Here is a 22160-nt window from a genome sequence, read left to right on the forward strand (position 1 = left end):
ACAATACCACCATGATAAGTTTACAGTGTCTCTCCCGTGGGACCAGTTTACCCTGAGACCATGACAGCCTCCCAGGCCTCTGTCTAGACACAACAAACATCTGTCCACACTCGCCCGTTTGTAAGCCCGTCGCATTTCCACTCCCTGGGCACCGGGGCAGCCATGCGTGCTCCCCCCTGTCTAACGATGAGACATGGCAGATAAATAAAATGGGTCTGTACTGGGGGTAGGTGTGGGGGAAATGGAAACTATTCGAGCGATGCAATCCCAACAAAAGGCCTGAGCGATGAGGAATTCCGTGCCGCAATCACTCACTCAAACTGAAAGCCAGAAAGGGGCAGAGCAGGGCACACAGATAAAGTGTTTGTGCGCTTTCTCTTTCCAAGTTTCCATGTAATTTAATGTTGTTTAGATAGCAACGGGCTGACTGGCTCTTTGCTGCTCTTCATAAAGGTTGAAAACAGAGCTGACGTCAATTACCTCTCAGAGTTTGGCTTCACAAATAAATCATTTTAAATATACACCTTCTCGGATGATGTATGGGGTGGAATCATCGAACGCGCTACCCACACGTGCCATGGGGAGACATGCACCCCCCCCCATCTTCCGTACCAAATCCAAGGCATTTTGTCAAGTTCTGTGAGTTATTATGTCTCATGTCTCTAAGTGAAATAATTGAATTTTCCATTCTTTCATGAACAGTGACGACGTCTCACCACATAACACTGGGCTCTAATTAATAGTCTGTTAGTGCTGGATGCCTTGCTCCTTGCGGTGTACAGTCAAGAGCTGCACTCACTCACACAGACCCACATGTGTGAGCAACATATTAGATATAAATAAAAAGGCAGCACATACTCAACCCGACACATACAGTGACACTTGCAGACCTCACACTTTTGTTACCCTCACACATACAAGCAGCATTTGTTTTTCATTAAGCCTCGAGCACAAAGCCGCCACTCGGCGGTTTGTCGTCACACAGACATCTTTGATGTGAGTCGTGGCAGAGACGCATTTGTTTGGCTTTGTAATAAAAACAATATTCCAACTTACATTTCATAATTATGTCTCGGCTTTCAATTGCGCCCTCCTCCCCTCCTGGCCTAAAAATATGTCTGCTAGGCTCCAAGCCCCCACAAATCTTAGGGCAGCAGTAAAAACCCTGATCAGAATCAGATGGGGACACACGTGAGCAGGGTAACATCACAGCTCTGAAGCCTGTGGAAAGTCTTATCGCAGACGTTGGTGCAAACCTCCTTTTAACTCGCTTTCTAACCGCAAATATTGCAGATTAGGACATCACTGTCGACATAGCAGAGCCTGATGTATTGATGCATTACAATGCAGTCATTGTAGTTGGAAATGTGACTTCAGCGGTCTTGTATGTTGGAAATTTCAAAATTACTATAAGAAGGCATTTTTAAAATGTATTACACAGTAAATCTATCTAAAGTTCAAAATTATACTTTTAACCACTTATAAAATAATTAAGTAATCCATCAAACAGGAATGTGCCTGCACAAGAAGACTCTAGAGAGTCTGTTGATGATAGAAGAGCAAGTTTAATAAAACAAACATAAGATGACTGATGGGATAATAGTTGATGTAGTTCAAGCGAACTCTCCTTTGTCTTTAAATGTCTATTTCTTTTGGAGATCTTTGTTTCCCTGCTTGTTTGTGATAAACGTAGATACAGCAACCACATCACTTCACACAGACAGAGGTGCAGCTCGACATTTGCATTCTCTCTCTCGCACACCTGATTACACACCAATTACCGCATGACGACATCGACTCTATAACTCTCTTATCTTGTTGTCTCTTAAATCTTAATCTTGCTGTCTCTTAAATCTTAATCTTGCAGCTGACAGGAGCCAGAGAAAAGTTATGGAACCTTGATTTTTCATTTTATTTTACTTTTTACTCTTGGATAAAGATGCACACAGCACTAATAACACAATGCTTTCATTTACGCAAATCCCTTATCATTCCTTGAGCGTCTATCTGCCATCTTCTGCTTCGAGTCTGGCTACAGTAGCCACAATATAGCATCACCGTGTCCATTCAGCTCCCTCTCATTCAGATTATCTGCTCAGTGCATCTACTGTAAGGCGCTTACACACACCAAAGATACGTAGGTTGGCTGGTGTTTGGCAAAGTTCTGCATAATGACTACTGCTAGATTTATGGTATGATCACAGCAGTCTACTTGCCTATTGATAATTGCTTCCAGTAATACCACCCTAATACCACAGCAATTTGCCTTTCGATTAGTGTATCCATCTGCACCGTGGAGACTTTTACAGGCGTCAAATTGGGCGCAGTTAGTCTTTTACTAGGGACATTCTTTTCCCCCGTCAGGCCGGCGAAACCTTCAGAGGTGAATGCAGTCCTTTCAAGCTTCTATTTCAAGTGAAAGATTTAGTGCTGAGGCAACTCACACCACTGACATATATGTTCTCATCCACCTCCTCCCCTTCTCTCAGTGCACCACGATGATACTGCTGTGTTGTTGTTGGTTTACATTGTTTCCAGGGCAACTGTTGTGTCTTAGGTTGTTTGGGTAAGGATGAAGAGGGGCAATAGGGGTGATGGGTGTGTGTATGGCGGGGGGTGGGGGGCTTGTTACTGCTGCTGGCGTCAGGAAGTGCGTGCCTTGTCTGCTAACTTGGGCAATCTGAATGTTGGCCTAAGGCAGGACAAAGACAGAGCTCTTAGCCATGCTACCTCTGCAATCAGCCCTTCACGTACAGGAATGCACACGTACAGCTACAGGAATGCACACGTACAGCAGGTTACATTACCACAACAAGAGGAATGATAGTAACAATGTTAATAACTGTGGAAAGTAACAAAAGCATTTACTAATATTGTAATACTACTGTATTTCACTTTTCACATTAGCCTATGCTACTTTACACCTCTACTTCACTACTTTCCAGAAGAAATTTTTTTTGAAGAATAGTTTTTGCTCCACTACATTAATTTCGAAATTATACTAGTTACTGTGCTGATTTTACATTTTAAGTTAGTTTGTGGTTTAAACTACCCAACAACATGTAAAACAGGTAAATTTCACTTTTGTCTACAGCTATACTAGCAGCTCTGTGAGGGGGAACATTTAAAAAAATAATAATACAAAAAATTCTCATTCAGCTGACACATTTAGCCAAAGCAACTTATAATCGCTATTTATGTCACAGGTTGCATGCCAGGGCTCTCAAGCCTTACGCATTCACTGTAAGGCACACGTATGTCAGCAAGTACACACGATCACTTGTATTTCTCACTCTGAGAAGTAGGCTAAAGATAAAGCCCACGAAGTTGTCCCACTGTATGCAATTAATGGATCATAATTTTTTTCTGCCGAGTTCATAGCTTTCTCTGTAGCCTACAGCCAAATTCATGCTAACTGATTACTGATGCAGTCAAAAACTCTCCAACCTCTTTGCAACCAGAAGCTTTGGCTTTTTAGCCAGTGGTCAACAAAGTAACTTAGGCCTATTCAGATCCTTTTTTCTTAATAAAAGTAGGCTACTAATACCTCACGGACTGTTATACTATTATATATCATATCATTAGATTATTATTCCTCATGCTTTAATGTAGTTGGTTGAGGTTGAAATATTTTGTATCAGACTGCAATTAATGATTAGTAGAAAGTACAAATACCTATATGTAGCCTACATAAGTAGAGTACTACTCTGTTACTGTCCACCACTGGGCTTAGCTTTGGCTACCTGAAACTAAGGAAAGGACTAGAGATGTTTTTCTATATTTTGGCTCTGGACGGAAAGCGTTCATCCATCATGATAGTGAAAATGGCTGGCCTTGAGCCACAGTGCTTTAAGTGGGAGCCCCCTACCCCTGTCATCAAGCTTTAAAATGTGCAACAAACAATTACAACACAAAACACCATTCAGAAGCTGAAATGTGTAGCCTACTCACACACACAGCTTGGCATACATGCGTAGGGCAAGTTCTACAATCCTACTGTAGGCCTATGTGTATAATATATATTGAGCACTGCTGTTCAGTGGGCTTGTTTGGGGCCAAATTTCTTTTTATTTTCGATACATTTGTATATTTGAAATGTAAGTATATGTATAAATATATCTATAAATAGTCTTATCAGATTTACCCATTGTTATAATTTGTATTTGTTTGGGCCAATTGTGAACTAGGCTATAGGTAAAATTTAACTGCTAGTTTGAGAGAATTGGCTGGGCCACTGCTGCAAATATTTGAGTAGCTCCTCCTATAACATGTTATCTTACTCCAAACTTTTGATAAAACTTAGAAGCCCTGTTGCACGCCTTTGGAGCAACTAGGGGATAAGTGTCTTGCTCAGGAATACACTGGTGGGTGTATCTCAGTGTTTTCCACACCCAATTCATGTGTCTTATCCACTGACCATCACCACCACGGGAGCATGTTCCCAGGGTTCTATGCTCCCATGGTTCCCAGATCAAGATATTTTTTATCTGACACAGTGAAGAAATCTTTTAAAGGGAAATATGTTCTCAGCAATGTTTCGTTTCTTCCCCCTATGTTAAATGTTTAATGAATGTTTCCCTGGGTCACAATGTTAAAATCACCCACCTACAGCTTATACCCTACTGATGTTACACTCCTTGAAACCTGCGCCTTTAAATTTGAGGGCAAGATAGTTTTCTTGACTTTAGACAATAATATCCCCACAGTAGCTGAACTGATTCACCATTCAAACTGCATTTAGTCCATACTAATCTCTTACAATGTTAATTATGCTCATAAGACCCTGCGAATATAGAGATGATCCCCTGTTGGATTGTACTCAGGCACAGTGTTTCAGCTAAATGCTAATGTCACAGTGTTAACATGCACACAATGAATATTTTGACAATGTTGTATTGCTACCTTTATTTAAAAAAACAATCTGAATATTTCACTCACCACTGGTTTTCAAAACATCAGTTCTATTATATCTTTCTCACAGGAAATGTCAAATACACAGCAAGAATTTTCAGGGGCTATTTATAATATTCACAACAAAATTTGTCATTCATATCTGCCTTAACAGCTTTGCTCTGTCACCACAGAATGTAATTTAGTAGGAGTAAGTAAATGTTCAGGCCCCCTTGAGTCCTTAATCACCCTCAGAGGCAAGGGGTATATATGCAGTAGCGATTAACTGATGACAAAGATTTTGTTTTTCCACTTCAATTTCAGGGCGGTAGAGAAAGTTAAGATTTAGAAAAAAAATTGTCTCACTTTCCCTCACCTACTCTATTTGACTTTTTTTTTAAAACCTTGCCACTGTAACATACTGCAGGCAGCACTTGATCAAGGAAGATATAACATTCTCAAACAAAAGAGCCACACACAGGCACTGTAACTCATCCACCAGATACTGCTTTATTCTGTGTATCAAAGATCAGACGTAGCTTTATCATGCCTCCATCCTGTCCCCATCAAATCCTCACCGACACTGAATCAGCGAGAGTGGGTAAAGCTACTCTCAGGTCCTCATCTCCTGTTTCAGGAATCCAGAGTGGGTCAACATACTAAAAGGGTCTGTGGACTCATGGGGGGGGGGGGGGGGGGGGGGATGGGGATTTCTGTGGTGTGGATGTTTCACACTGAGAGAAGCTTTGTTACCCTCTACTGCAATGTACGTGTGTGTGCATGTGAAATTGGATGGTACAACCATCCAACAGGGTCCATATAAGTAGAAGGCATGCGCGCCGAAAGTAGGCGGTCCAAGGGACCATTTCCCAACAACTGGAAAACTTTCATATGCGTAAACCAACCATTTTACTTCGGACTGCCTTCTCAACGATGGCCAGTAACGTTACAAATGTTCGCTTCAAAACTGAAGCTCAAGCATGGATCAATACCGACTTCAAACTTACGTTTTGCCATTTTATGTTGCTTTACTGTTATTTTGCAGGTTAGTCTGTTGAATTTAGCGTTAGCACGTTCACACCTAATATGGCTAGCATTGATTATACACAGGCTGAAGCAATGTTGGAGTACTGAGGTACAGTATAGATAAATTCTGTGAACTCAAGCCTCATTTAAAGCCACTTAAAATACCAAAGTAGCAGGGTGGATGTGGTAAACCTTTTTTTCACATTGCATTTTTTGGAACTTAATTACAATGCTAACTCAGCTGGCTTTGCTGTTACACAAAATGGTAGACTACTTGTTCATGTAAAAGTTCACATAAATTGGAACTTGTTCATGTGAAGTCTTTGGTAGAAGGTAATGTCTGAAAGTGTCTACCAAACAAAACTCTTTAACCCCTTGTGCACTCATGTTCCTCTTTAATTACTCAATAAACAGCCTTAAGGTGAGAGAACCAACTTTAATTCAAGCAACAATATATCACAATATTAAAAGAATTCAGCCAGATATATGGAAACTTTGGAATTGAGTCTTGAATTTAAAATACAGCTCAGTGAGTTTAAACAATTCTTCACTGAGCAACCTGTCTGTAGGGCCTGAAGGGGAAGGTAGAGTTAAAATAGAGAAAGATGTAAGTCTAAAATTCATATTATAGTTTGACTCTCCATCACACAAACATCGATGTTGCTACAGGGTAGGATATACAACATGTACTGTAAAACATAGCAAATTTCTCTATAGTTCCCTTGTATAAATATTAAATGTATATGATATGTTTTCGATACCTACAGCCGTATAAATAACACTTAATATATAAACAAAAGTACATTTTGAGAATTCAAAGGATCTGTCTATGAATGGAATACTTCCACCAAGGATCACGAGAACACTAACTTTACAGTGGGGAACTGGCTAACTTGTCTCATTAACTTACCATAAAATAACACTGCAAGACCACAAACAGGGTGTTTCTCCCCACACACCAAACTAAGCTTGTTTCTTTTGTAAGATCAGTATAAAATTGCGGCCTCACAGTCCAGCAAAAAGCTAGAATATTGACATTTTCCATGGCTTTACAAGAACAAGTGAGTCATATTCATTTTCAATATGGTTTTGACAGTGGTAAAGAGTGAGCACAGAACTAATGAAAACAACTGGGAAAATACAGTGCCATCCCTGAGAGCAGTTAGAGAATCAATAAGACTTAGCTTCTAAGCTGATTTTAGTTTCTCTTTTTGGAACAATCTGAACAAAACAAATCAACCTTAAGCCATGTCTTTGGTATTCATAATTGTATTCAATCTGGCCAACCTTGGCTAGCAGTACTATAAACCATTCCAAGTGAATCTTATTGTTTTCTCATAAGCTCCTTATCCAGGTGCTGGCAAAAACACACCAAAAACCCTTCTGCTCAATACAGACATGGGGATTTGTTGCTAACTTTCTTTGTATCTTCTAAGCCTGCTTTTATTACAGATCTTATTCTCTCACAGAAGTTGTAGTTGCCGCACAGTAGGACAAACCGGTGCTCCTTTCCTGCCTCCCAGTGGATATTTAGCAATAAGTCTTCACTGTAGCTCTGAACTTTACTCGTCCTCCAGAGGTTTGGACATGTGATGACTGATCACAGCCACACCATGGGACCTGTTAATTTCTTGCTAATATAATTGCTCTCCTTTGGGTAAGGTGGATTTCTCTGTACACCCGCAATCAGCACAACAAGGAGGCTCACAATTAGCAGGTGTGATGAACAAACCTCTGCTCAACTGATAATACAACAACTACACGGATAAACTACTGATGTGCATCTGGAGATAACATATGTTCCTTTAGAATGAGTGTAGAACTGTATGGTATAATACTGCAATATATACCAAACAAAACATGGTGGGACTTGCAAAATGCCTTGCTAAATGCTTCACAGAGCTGGACACCTTCATCTAAAAGCTTTATTTTACATACTAGATTAGTAAAGTAAAGCCTATGTATATTTTTTCCCCACTTTACTTCAATTCAAATGTACTTATTTGAAATCTAATACGTGAACTGTTTTACACACAGCAGCTGTAATACAAATTTTAGCCACTAGATGTCATTCTAAGCAAATGCTTACCTAGATAACGTGCTTATAACAATCTCTGGTACTGAAGGTATTGCTGCACGTGTGGCAATATCTTCGTATAAAGCTATGCAACTTATAGCCTTCTAGTGAATATTCATTAAGAAAAGAAAAAAAAAAGCATTATTACATGATTATTATGAAGTTAGAAAAAACAATCCTATGTATGGAGATTCTTCCTAAGATGACTGTAAACACTGCAGCTTCAGTGTATGTAGCTTTTGCTATGTGTTGTGGAGAAGAACTACACTGATTTATTTGATGATCCACTGATTTGAAGTTTAACCTATTCAACAGCAAGCACCCTGGTGTAGCGTCCTTGAGCAAGTAATCAAATCTCTACTAGCTCCAGGAGTAGCCATGTGTTTTAACCTTCATGTGGATAGCAGCAAGGAAAAGAGATTAAATATCTCCTTCAGGGATCAATATACTATCACAAGATCACCCTCCCTGCCAAGGATCATCCGTCATCTTTGGCATGCATTTGGTCATAGCCACAAACTTTGTGCCAAGACCCTCTTTCTAAATGAGGGCCACAAATCCTCTGAGGGTCACTCATTTCTCCAAGTCCACCAGCGACCACATGCAGCATGTTAGCATCGCTTTAATCAACTCTACAGTGGCACGGCAAGCCACTCAGAGTGACAGTCAATCAAGCAGCGGCTGTCCCTGTGGAGAGCACCATGACCAGGCCTTGACAGAGGATCAGAAATGACCTCGCTGCATTATTTCCTTTGAATTACTGCCCTGGACCGTAGTGTAAAAGCCACTGGGGAAACATGCCTGCCTTTCCGAGCTATGATTAAGGGGGGCCATCACAGACCATCAACATCTTGCTTTATGGCTGCATCTTTCACCATTATATACTGATGTCCTGGGTCACAGCTGTGTTTGGCTGAAAGGAAAGCAAAGCCTGGTGTATACATAGTGTCTGTAAAAGATCTCTTAAACTTATTTTGATAGAGCATTTAGAGCAGACAACTACATGGAGAGCAGGAATAGAATCAACTCTGATAAAAGTTTCACTTTTTTCACTGCAGATCCGTGCGACTACTATAAAATCAATTATCATAATACAATAATAAATGTGTCTGAGGGTCACTGGCACAGAAACAAATTTAAAACTGGTAGATGCTGAGACAGAGAATTAATCCAGCCAGACAAAATGTGATGGTCTGTGTTAGTTCTCAGACTCTCAATTAACTGATTAGTCAATCAGATTAATAAGCTCATTTTAGACATAAGTCTTGGCTTTGGTGACTTATTATATAGTATTTTGATATTACATATGCTAAACAAGCAGTTAATTAAGGATAAGGAGGCTAAGGACAATCAGTTGCAGCTCCCTGTAACCTGTAGGCCACTCGGCCACACATCAATAAAGAAGTGTGACCCACTGGATGACCCTGATGAAAAGATCCTGCTAACAAGCATGTGCATCAGTGCTGTGACAGTACAATAGAGAGCAAAGCGATATGTAGCTCTGAGGAGACTGGAGAGACCCTGAGGCACTATAATCGGGGCCTATGTTGTGAAGACACAAGGAAATAAAAAAACACTAGGTTGTGTGTAATTTCTCAAAGAAATACTGTATGTCAGGCATTTGTAAAGAAAACAAGTCACTTTATAATGTTTTATTTGTAGAAAAGCTGACTTCCCAGTCTTAGCTACGGCTTTCCACCATTCAGATTCTGCTGGATTCTTTTAAAGAGCTACTAGCGCAGTAAGTCTTATCAGTGATGCTTTAACTGTGATGTGTGTATGGCCTTCCTTTACAGTAGTGAAAGCTAAGACAATCACCCCTGCAGGTAGGGATTTCTACATAGCAGAGGCAAAGTGGACGAACAGAAAAAGGAGTGCTTTAACATACAAAATAGTTCAGGCAACAAATTCAATTTGGCATGAGGCCTTATACCCTGTGTCTGCACAGACAGGGCGATGGGCTCTCAGACCCTCCACTGAATAAAGGCAAAACAAGACTTAATATAACCAAAAACTCTTTCCACCCCTTTTGTCACCATCTCATCCATCTTGTGTCAGTACATAGAGGTATGAAGGAATGTACACAAACACACACACACACACACACACACACACAATAAAAGAAGCTACTTTGGGATTCTTCAGTTGTCCGAGTGAATACCTAGACTCACTGGCTGAGAGCATCTGGCCAGGCTGTGTAAACAGGAAGCATAGTTTCCATTAACAGCTACTACTAAAGTGCTCTTTGGTACAGCACATAAACTGACTGCGGCTTTGCTCGGCCAGCCACTACATACAGTAAGTACCTCTCTACAGGTCTGCATATGTGCAACAATTGCTCCCCTTTCAAGCTGCTCACTATATTCATTATAAGAACATTTCAACAACTTTCATTTGAATAGTTTACTTTTCCTTAAATGCAGAATCTACTTCTCTCTCAGTAAGAGTTTTTCACATTATTGCATTATTTGTCAGTGACAGAGAGACATAGGAAAGGAAGGTGAGAGAGATAGAGAGACATTAAGCCAAGGGCCCAGGCCAGAGTCCAACCCAGGCCACCGCACTAGGGCTTATCTACTTTTACCAACATGCTTTTCCACAAGAGAAGATTTCCCAGAGAAGATGAACATGGTGCATTTGATTATATGCATGCAGACAAAGAAAATAACTGCATATACTGAGAGCATAGTAAGAGCAACAGTTTTGTGTTTTTCCAGCTGAGAAAAACTTGGAGCTCATTTCTCCCAGTTCTAGTTTAGTGTGCAATGTGGTGCCGCTAAGAAAGATATGATAATTAGTCATTTAGCTGCTGCTTTTATCCAAAGTGACTTAAAATTGATATATATGTTAGAGGTCGCACGCCTTGAGCAGCTAGGGGTTAAGTGTCTTAGTCAGGGACACATTAGGGGATGTCACAGTGGGAATCAAACCCGGGTCTCCCATACAAGAGGAATGTATGATAAATGATATTTACCATTAATGCTTTTAATATTTTATCTTTTTCCAACTATGAAATTGTAAAATCCATTGTGTCTGCAGTGGTAATTCTAACATATTTGACCATATATCAAGTAGATTAAATGAAAAGCAACTTTCAGAAAATAACTACAGTATTAAATGAAGAACAAGGTACAACACAGATACAGATACTGTAGGTATTTTTTTAACATTGCTGAAGTGTTTATCTAGATTTCTCTGTTAACTGTCTTTCCTACATACATATAGCTGGAGACTGTTCTCCCATCTTTTTGATCTTTCCAGGTCAGAGGTGTGTCTGATGCTACCTCAAAGCACAAAAACACTCTTCATACTTTTTAAAACACATCTTAAAGCAATGTCATTGTAGTCTGACTTACTTATGAATGTCAAAGCAGATTTTATCATGAAAAAATGTAGATGATCAAAGTGTTGATGAAAGAGTCAAAACACTAATGAGCTCTGCAAAGAGAAGGACTCATTAAACATGAAATGTCAGCTTTGATTTTTTTTCTAGTCTTCATGTAAGCGAGGCATTTGTCGTCCTACTTGTCTAACTGTTGCGCACGCACACACACACACACCGTTCCCGATGTGTTCCCGGTGTGTGTAAGATGGTAAGAAAACAGGTGTCTTTCTCACACACCAAGTGGGTGTCTGCTGATACACACAGTAAGTCTGGCTCAGAAGCAGGTCAGTACTCTGACTTTGATTAACAGAAATAAATGGTATGCAACTGCACAAGAAAACCTTTCATGTTGATTCTTTGCAGTGCTCTCCCTTTACTCAGTTGGGTGCTTCTGTTAGAGGTGGTGAAATAAGTTTGTTCACTGCAAAAACTAAAATCTTAGTAAGATAAATTATCTTAAGTGAATGCAAAATATACTTGTTTTTTGTCTGACAAGATATTTCTTCTTACCAGGCGGCTTTTATGTTAGAGAATTTCACTTGTTTGAAGTTTTTTTGGCCTTAACTAGCAAGTGAAATATTCTTGTTCTGTTGGCAGATAATTTTGCTTATTTTAAGTAATATTTCCCCCATTTTAATGCTTTTTATTTCTTGTTTTTGAGAGCTCAGTTTTTGCAGTGTTGTGTTGCCCCATTTTGTAGTTACAGTGTCCTTGCAGTTCTTACATATTACCGTGGTTTGTTGTACATCTGATCTTCTGTAACCAGATCACTTCCACCCAACTGAAGTCGCTCCATTTTTGGAAGGGCAGTGCGTAACAGTATGACGTCATTACATCATCAAGCAGATTATTGAGTTATTATTATTATTTTTTTTATGAATTACACCGATATATTGTGAACAATATAATATGGCACACCACTAGTGACATTACCCAGAAGCTCCATGGCATCGTCCTCGTCCTCCATCTCTTCCTCTGTGACGGAGGGGGCAGGGCTATGGACCGAATCAAAGGAGTCTTGGGACAACATGGCTGCCAGGAGCTTCTTGTGATGTTGCTGCTGCTCCTTTAGCCCTTTGGTCTTTGCTTCCATCTTCAGGCTGAGGAGGCAAACAGAAAAAGAGTAAGGAGAGCAGAAAGTAAAAGCTCAAAAATTTTACACTCCTGTAACTATGGAAGTTATAATAACAATGATCTTATAGTAATTACATACTCCGTATCGGAGCAGGCTCAGGCTTTCCAGCAAATACAAAATGTTGCATTTGCCTCATTGGTGTGCAGATGTGTGACTACATTTAAAGTGTGTTTCAACACTTGTTGCACTTGGCAGCCATTCCATGGTTGTTACAGATAAAATACCACACAATCATGTAGCCATGCAGGTGCAGTGTGGTAGCTCTAAAAATAAACCATTAGCAGTAATATTTAGGTACATTAGGTCAAAAAGAGGGCCCGAGCAGGTGAGGTTTTATAAGCCCGTAGCTATAAGGTAAATCCATCCCTATCCATGCATTCGCATTTGTGTCACTGCTTACTGCAGCACTCATAGCAGCATATTGATTAACAGTTCTCAGGCTGTTTTTAAATATTTAATATAATACATGGGTGGAAAGAAATCAAACGCTTCCCTCCATATTTCTTTTCCCAAAAGCGTTATTCATTTCCCAGGTGAAATTGTGTTACCTCTGTCAAGGCCTTGAACATTGAGAACGGCTGAAAAATTACCAAATAATGTCTCCTTTCTATACAGATTCGCTTATGAAGGCTGACTTCTGATTACCTCTACATTGGAGAAATTAATTTCCATATCCCACAGGCTGAGGGCATAGATTAGAGCGGCGGAAGAGTATTAATTTGATGCTTATCTCATTTTAATGACTTCTATTAACAGATAATGGGTAAGGGTCATCAGATGATATTTCTTACACTCTCTGTATGATATTTCTGTGATCATCTGCTAATATGGACAAGGAAAGGTGGTTGGTGTGATTCTGCACATGTGCTTTTTTCACAGCTGTTCTGTTTTTCCTTTATCTAAAACGTACTCTTTTAGGGAACAAAGTTTACCCGTGGTTGCAAACAACCATTTTAAACTGGAAGGTAAACTTTTACATACTGTTGCAGAGAAGAGTAAGTTCAGGACAACAAATCTTACATTAAAATCAGAAAAGTAATAAAAAAAAATATAGAGCCGAGTAAGTTTTATTACTTTTATGTGTTGCACCATATTATGGGCTCATATCTCTTATGAAAATTTTGGGCTCACTATGCCTGCTGGCAGCTTCACCAGTGTCAGCTATTTTTATTTCCCCGCCTAAGAGACCAAACCAGTCATTAAAGACAATAAATATGACCACAAAGTCAAAGTATGTGCAAGACACAATGCTGGCTTGCCCCTCAGGATCACTAACTGTTGGTGTTAAGAGAAAAAAATAACAATATATATCATGAAGGTTAGAATAAGAGAAGTACAGTTTATTGACAGACATGTACAGTCCCATTCCACTGGACAGACTGTCAAATAAGGCATTTCCTTCAATATACTTCTGTCACAGTTGCATCTGATTCCCCATGAGCCCCCTGCACTTATCCATCTAAACTTTACAGCCAATCATACAGAGAGCCACCTGCACCTGTCAGCTCTCCTTATGGTCCTCAGTGGCAGGTGGGCTGGAATGAGGGACAGAAGCAAGAATATTGAAAATGAAAACAGTAAAACTTACTAAGTGAGAGGAGGAAGATGGACTCATTTGACTAATAAGGTCAGATACATGAGAAAATGTGAGGACCCTAGCCTGAAAGTGTGAGCCACAGGGGATGGCCTATTAAGGCTCAAATGGAATTGTAAGAGGGCAGTGCTGGTCTTTGCCAGTTTTCCACTTGCTTAGAGAGGATACGAATTATAAACCAGATCCTACTTTTAACTGGATGTTAAAATTAGTTTTTATACCCCCACCCCCAGTAAAGTACAACCTCCAACGCAGCTCCTGTCAATCTGTTGTTCACCCACTATCTTTGCCTCATATCTCTTTGCCCCCCCCCCCCAGTTTAATACCTCTGCCTCACACAATATCCTAAAACAGATCTTAAAACAGAGACAAAAATAATTTATTTATGGTTTTCCGATCTCCCTGTTTTTCACTTTGTGTCTTGGCCAGAAAGCAGATCAGATGATGAGAGAAATCCCCACAGAATCTAAAGTGGGAGCAAGTTCCCTGTAAACGCAATTCAGAGTTGATATAAATGATCAGATCAGCCAAATACTCCTCCAGTTGATGAGAGAAGGAGCTATGATTATTTTGAGATGCTGCACCATTCCAAACACACACACACTCTCTATAGGTACATGAAACATCTCATTTACAAAACACACAGAGAAGAGCTCATCAGTGAGCCCACACACATCCCTATCTCCCAGCTCAGACTTCTAACTAAGTGATTTCTCCCTATAATCCACCCATACAGTAACTTAATGAGATTAACACTGTGTATTTCAGCTCAGGCCCGCGCATGATTTATGGTTTTATATCCGATCCTCCTCCAATTAGTCACATCAGCAGCTGCAGTGCATGTGACACGTGCGTGCACGCACACACAGTAATAGTAAGATCTTAAAGTCCAAAATGCACCAGGCTATTTTACTTGGATAGTTTTGCAAACACATTTAATATTTAATTTTAATTTAAATAAAAAAGAAAAAAAAAAGAAGCTTCCTGAGAGGGCAACAAACCTTTTAATAGTTCAGTGCATGACGCAGTTATATTGTCAAAGACAGGCCATTTTTAAAATAACAAGCACAAAATTCCTTTGGCCTTGAGCGTACAGAAATGAGGTTAGCTTTAATTTGAAATTGGGTTGAAGCAGTATCATGGCAAGCATGTTTGATCGCGCCTTTGAAATGGGATTATCAAACCCATTCAGATGGGCATTCCTTAGGCAGCAGGAGGACACAGTTAGAAGTCTACTTCCTCATTTTTTAAAGAGCCAACAATAGCTTTGTGAACTTTCTGTTCAAGTTTTAAAGTTTTTTGTTTTTGTCATTTAAATGACTCATACAAACACACGCTTGCACACACTCCCTCATAGACTACACATATAATGCCCATCACCAACCTCCCAGCAGGACTGCTGTCTCCACTCCAGCACACTTCAGTTTTAGCCCGAGGGACGGGGGGGTGCAGCATCTCAGCAGCTAACGGGTCCGCATCCTCTTCTTCCCGACCAACCCACTCCCCCACCACCCGAGGGCGCAGCACTGAGTTATAGCCTCCCAAGTTCTAAAGGAGCAATACAGAAACAACAAGAGGCAAGACAATAGACTAAAGGGGGCACACAGAAAATGCAGATTTAAAGGGGCTCAGAGTGGAGTCAAAACTGCTATAAAACTTTAATACTATGCACTTTTAACTCCAATATAATGAAATTATAAGACTCTTCACAAGACCAAGTGTGTCTATTCTTCGGCACCACAGTATTGTCTGAGATCTGTCTCCCGCCCATTCTGCTCCCAAAGCCAGCCAGCACACATTTACAACCCCGCTCAATGAGCAAATAGGCATCTGCTTGTCTTTCACTAAATCCAGTCTAGGAAGGTATCAAAATACTATTGTCTCTGCATGATCAGAGAAGGCGTTTCGTATTCACTCCTTGCCCTGTCCCACAGAAAAGAAGAAAAATCTCTAGGCTGAGAGCCAAGGATATTGGACACGTACTGCTGCACTGAGCAAAAGGTGAAGTCCCTGTCAACACATATGTTGTGTTTCTCATCCAGACTTATCATTTCCAAAATCGCTCTGCGCTTCTCCAGTCTGGGCAGCCACTGCACTATTGTACTGGGAGAGAATTGGGGCCAGGCAGGGACAAAGACGGAGCTCAGACAAAGCTTCATGTGTAAGATGCACACCAAAGCAGCACGGGAGAGGGAGACGGGGGACATGGTAAGTGAAGTATCACTCTCGCATATCACTCCCATGAGATAGCAGTTCAACCTCAGAAAAAGAGCTGTGCTGCTCCCTCAGCCAAGTGAAAGTGATGAAACATGGCTTTTATTTGATGTAGCGTGAGCGATGCTGCAGAGTGATGAGTGACAGAATTCTATTTTCATTACTGTTACTGTAATGCCAGTGTGTATAGGATGGTTGATAAAAACACTAGTCAAGCAATGTCTACCTGGTCGAGCTCATCAGAGATGGCAATGCCTGCAGAGAAAAGAAAATGGTTTAAAGCACAGAGAAGCATCTAATGCAGCTCAAAACCCATCTTAGGCTGCTTCTGAGCTTACTGGTGGGCTTGTAAGATTAGCCGCGGAATCCAGTTTCCTCTCAGGATTTACAGTGACATTTACAGAAAGATCTACACTTTAGTTTTTTTATGTTAAGATGTATTGAACACAGCTCAATGTTGTGTGTACATGCCGATTTTCAGCCACTCACTGCGTGACAGACTCTCCAGGGCCTTGCCCAGCTTCTTGCTCTCCTGCAGAATGTGGCTTAGCTCATCAAAGTCCCGGCTCTCCCTCCAGTCCCAGGACGGGCACTCGATTGACCGCGGCACTGGACATCACATGCGTATACACAAAACGTACAATTTTTGTCAGACCTTCTGAAAGCGCCATGAAGATTGTAACTTCTGTAAACAGCAACAATAAGTCCAAAAATTCTAAAAAAACAGAAGAGAAAAAAAAACAACAACAAAAACCGCAGTGCGATTTGATCTGTAAATGCCGCAGCTTGATGCATATTTGTCCAAACAGGACTTTATGAATTACTGCAGGATGGAGTGGAATGGAAATACTGGCAGAAAAGTCAGCGCGTCTCTTCTAGAAGCACAGAGCTCGCTGGATGGAGGCCAGGGGACAGTGTCTGTCAGTTTCTTTGATTAACATTCAAAATAACTCAAACAGGAGCAGGAAATGACCCACATACTGTACTGACATCCTGCCCACGTCCTCTAGTGGCATCCCTCAGCTTCTATATGATGGTTCATTCATAAACTGATTCTGACATTTATGAAAATAAAAAAAAAAGGAGTACGATATTCTTCATAAAGGAGAGGGATTAATTGTAGTTCATCCATATCTAATGTTCTTATGCTCCAACACAGCTGAATTTGAATTAACATGAAAAACCAGTGGGTTATGAAGAGATGCCAAACAAATGTACTGGTTGTCTGCTAGCCACTGTGCACTGCTTCAACAGACATGTTAACTAGAATGCACTTGGCATCCTGCATGTGTTTCGTTCAAACATGCATGAAATATATTCTAAAGCAGAGTGTAAGCACCACCCTCCTGTTTGCACACACACACACACACACACACACACACACACACACACACACACACATAAATAAACTTGAATGTGAATATTTGACAGCACTGCTGCTACAAATTTGCCATCCTCTGCTCTTGTTTACCCTGACTAAGCTGCTTGGCATTGTAACAACCATAAACACAGAGCAAATGTCTCTGCCGGAAGTAATGAAAGATTTGTTTTTCCTCCAGTCTGTATTTAGCAAAGAGTGCCTCTCTGTCCTCTCTCTGCTCGCCTCTGTGTGTTGTGCTGCTGCTGCAAAGGCCTGTGCTGTATCTTAATAGCCTAGATTCAGGGTTAAGGATTCAATTCCCGCTGGAGCCGCCCAATAAAGCATCAGTCAAGTAGATGTGAGGCCAAAGCACAGTAACCCTTTGCCAAACTGTACACAGAAAGAAAGAGCAAGCATGTTGGTGTGACCACTGTGTATTTAAGACAGCTTTTGTGTTGTTCTTGCTACACTCCACAATAATGATTGAGCGGCAGTTCTTTTGATTTAAATTTTTCACGAGCTCTGCGCACCAAAACACCTTTGCATGTATTTTTAATGTGATTTGACTTTAAAATGTTGCTTTGAAGGTGTCTTACTCTGAAGAGGGAGCGAGGATGCTGCTAACACACATAACTTAAGTACACCTCGACGTGCTGAGTGTCACTTTCTGACTTCTGTCTCTCACTTGTTTTCTTTCACTCACTTCATGCACTCATCCCGACGCCCGTTTCCTCTTGATTGTGAGAAATGCTCCGACCGCAGCCTAAAATAGACTTGGTCTGGCAGTGACGGAGCACAGTGTTAAATTATTGAAGTAGTCTATGGCTCTGCTTGCTCCTCCATTTGACCTAGCCTCATTGTCTCTCAAATGTCATACTTCATTCAAACATCATAGCTCCAGTAATTTATTATAGCACTAAAAAAAATTTACCGCCAGAAAAATCTCCTCATCTGCATCCATTCGGCATTAATTTAAGAACTTTGCGAACAATTCATCTTCAGTGTGTGTGTAGCAGTGCTGCAGCAAATGTGTAAAAAGTGCCACTTTATAATGAACTCCTCTGTAGGGCTCTGGAAGGCTGAAAGGAGGATGCTGGACTATACACTGTGACTAACTTTAATTAGATATAATTATGTCAAATTAAAAATGGAGATTAAAGTCAATGGAGCGTATAATTGGGATACAAGTAATACAACAAGTATCAAATCCGTGCAGCTTCATATTCTGTGTAAAGTGTGTGTGCAATGTAATCACAAAATAAAAAAAAGAAAGCAAAAAATGTTGCACAAAAAAAGAAAAACTTACAGGATTTGGACTCTGGCGAGGGAGGAGAGATACTTGAAACGGCCAGGTCACTCTTGGATTTTTTTGGTTTCTTTGGGTGGATTTGCCATGGCTTCTCATAGTTGCTGTACTCCCTTCGAGTGTTTTTGCTTTCTGTTGGGAGAGATAAGCACAATATTTGCTCAGAATGCCCTGTTACATAAATTCTAGAAAGTATAAACACAGGTCAAGTTTACTCTGCAAGCTTTGTTGTCTACCCAAATTCAGAATATACAGTATGTATAGTTGGGAGGAGTACAAAGACAAATGTCTCATTCTCCATGCATGTGTGTACATTATGCGGGCACTGACCTGGGGAGCTCTGCGCCCACAGTGCTGCAGAGCCAGAGAGAGCTCTGTGCAGCTTTCCGGGGCTATCTTGCTTGGTCTGCAGGTGATCAATGAGAAAAGGGATTGGATGGTCTGGAGTCTCAGTTATCAATTTGGTCATCAACTCCTACAGGAGCAGAGTAAAGCAGAGAGCAGTTAGATGAAAGCGGCACTACAAAAAAGGAGTGAGAGAGTATTGGGCCAGTGAAGTATCCACCATGCTGAAGTGGAAAAAGGCAATCAATACCTTCAGGCGTTGGCTTTACTATCAAGTGAGAAGAGAACTGGCTAAAGTGGTGAGATAATCCCCTTATCTTCACTACAGTTTCAGGATTTTGCTACACCAAGTGTCACTATCCTAAAAGAATAATAAGTCAAGCCAAACAAGGCAACACTATGTCCCCAAAGATGGGAGCATCTCCCTTCTGTGTCAATTAGTAACAAACATGTCAGAGAGCTCATCAAAATCTGATCAGTCTGTCACGACACGAGGACAAACAAGTAAACAAACACTGCAGCCTTCGGTCAGTCTGCATTGCTAAAATTGTGTTATGGAGCAAATAGACAGACCGTTCCCTTATGTTTTAGGAAATCCAATGAGCAGCATCTGACATATTGGGACTGATGGAAGAAAGGACAAATGTAGTAACGTACTTATCAGGACTGACTAAACTGAGGAGAAAGACACCATTATTTCATTCCCACTGGCAAATTACTTTGTCTTACAAAAAAATAGATTTGAATATTTATTACTGGTAAACATTAATAACTTGACAGTCTGATTACTAAGAGAGACAGAGTTTGCAAGTAGGTAAAGTTATGAAAAAGTTAATTATTTCGTGAGGAGATGACATGTTTAAAAATGGAGGCGGAGAAAGTGATATTCATAGGACAGGAAAATGGACTAATGGAGGAAAGCAGCCAATAAGACGACAAGTGCTGCAGAAGGTAGAAAAGAAGGGAACCTTAGGGAACATTAGGGAGCCACAGTAACAGGTGCTGAGGGTAAAGGCCACGTCTTACTCCCCATGCTAATTTAAAGTCCGTCTAAAGCACAATGGGAGCTCAGCATCAAATTCACCAATCATGTCAGAACTAATCATGTCCTATCTCGAAACTTTCTTCTTTTTTTTTTAAACTGACACCGTAGGTAAATACAAATAAATACATGCGATCTGAAAAGTGTGATTCCCCCCCCCAACAATACCAAAAACTACTTTTGGCACCAAAGCAAAACTGTTTTATTACAGCTGTAATACTTTCTCTCCGAAGCTGAAGTGTGAAGTGAAAAGGGCATATGGCTGGGTATGTGAGTCCGTTTGAGTGTGCTGGCATGATATGGTCTGAGAATGAACTCTGTTTGACCAGCCAGAGCAGCTGAAGCTGACGATTACTGCAGAGAAGCAAAGAAAGTCATTAGTGGACTGCAGTGAATTGGCAGTAATGCATGCCTGCCATGTGTATGTTAGTGAATGTACTATGCATTTCTGTGTAAAAAGCACAAACAGAATTATGTAGCCCCATTCTTTGGTGGCTGGTGCGCGTTTGTCCTTGTGGATTTGCTCATATATCTGTGTGTGCGCATGTGTTTTTCAGGGTGCAGGGAGGGATACAGGGAGATGGCCTGTGTGTGTGTGTGTGTGTGTATTATCGCTGGCTAGCTGTGCTGTCTGTGCTCAGAAAGCTAATCAGGTAATTGGTCAGGGGGACAATCCTGCCCGGCTCCAGTGTCTACAGCAGCTCTGACAGCAAAAAGCATGCGAATGGACAGGAAGTGTGCGGACATGTTTCTCAGCAGACTGCCGGCCTAAAGGAATGGAAAAAAAGTCCTCTGCCTGCACGGGATAAAAGATAAAGTGATCTACAAGCTATGCTATCTAACAACTATGTGATATCTGAGAAATAGCAATATAAAGAGAATACAAGGCCCACTAAGAGTTTAGTAAAGCATCTCTCTTCCAAACTGCAATGGATCTCTGTAGCCTGTGTATAAACCACTAACGATGCTAAGATGTAAAAGTTGTAATTAGTGCTTAGTAGCTCCTGTGGGTAATTTAACTAACCTACCAACAGGAGGTCTACAAATGAAAGTTGTAATTTAGTAGACTATACAGGAAGCCAAACTAGCAGAACTCTGTTAAGAACCATGGGGTTTCCAGGTCTTAATAGTTTTTAGTGGGGAAGGGGTAAAGGAAAGGATGTGCAGTTATTTTTATGGATGACTGCCCAATGGTAATTTTCACGATTGTGTTTCCCAGTGGAAATCACACACTCACACATGCAGATGTAAAGAGAGAGTAATACAGGTGTGAGTTGGATGCATGAAGCAAACCAGAGACAGATGGACAGACAGTGTGGATTCTGGGGATTGTTAGAGAAATGGCAGCACGTGTGGGTGCATCTGCATTCCGCCCACATCTGCACTGTTGTGCCAACATACACTGACTGCACATCCTGAGTGTTTTGCATTCATTATGACACAAGCTGCTGAATGAGCCAATGCACCCGTGTAACTTTGTATCCTTCAGCATCACCAATTACATCATAAAAAGGCAAAGAGACGCACTATAAGTAACAGATCCCACCATATCTGCATATAGGATATGCATACATTACATAAGTCACATTTACAGCAGAGCAAGGTAACCGTATCTGACACTTTCACTTTCTATGGTAATGAGGTGCTTTAAATAACTTGATTCATGTTGGATCAGCCTATGCCTTTTGACTCATAATCATATTTTCTTTGGCAGGGACCATGGTAAGATGTAGATTCAAATTTGGGTCAACATTTCTATATACAAGTAGACTTTAATGCCATTTTG

The 22160-nt window shown here is 40.6% G+C and overlaps 1 protein-coding gene across 1 annotated transcript in view; it reads right to left on the bottom strand.

Moving 5' to 3' along the window:
• Window positions 1-22160, bottom strand: part of cunh8orf34 (chromosome unknown C8orf34 homolog) — a 58266-nt gene that overhangs the window by 26418 nt on the left and 9688 nt on the right. The window contains exons 2-7 of the mRNA XM_038727635.1: window positions 19318-19462; window positions 18988-19119; window positions 16811-16930; window positions 16548-16576; window positions 15492-15655; window positions 12312-12478 (exon numbers count right to left, since the gene is read on the bottom strand). Coding sequence (XP_038583563.1) covers window positions 12312-12478; window positions 15492-15655; window positions 16548-16576; window positions 16811-16930; window positions 18988-19119; window positions 19318-19462 — 757 coding nt within the window. The remainder of the gene's footprint in view (window positions 1-12311; window positions 12479-15491; window positions 15656-16547; window positions 16577-16810; window positions 16931-18987; window positions 19120-19317; window positions 19463-22160) is intronic.

This window comes from Micropterus salmoides, unplaced genomic scaffold, assembly GCF_014851395.1.
Source record: "Micropterus salmoides isolate LMB-PRFRI ecotype aquatic unplaced genomic scaffold, ASM1485139v1 Ms_hic_scaffold_1, whole genome shotgun sequence".
In the NCBI taxonomy this organism is placed as follows: domain Eukaryota; kingdom Metazoa; phylum Chordata; class Actinopteri; order Centrarchiformes; family Centrarchidae; genus Micropterus; species Micropterus salmoides.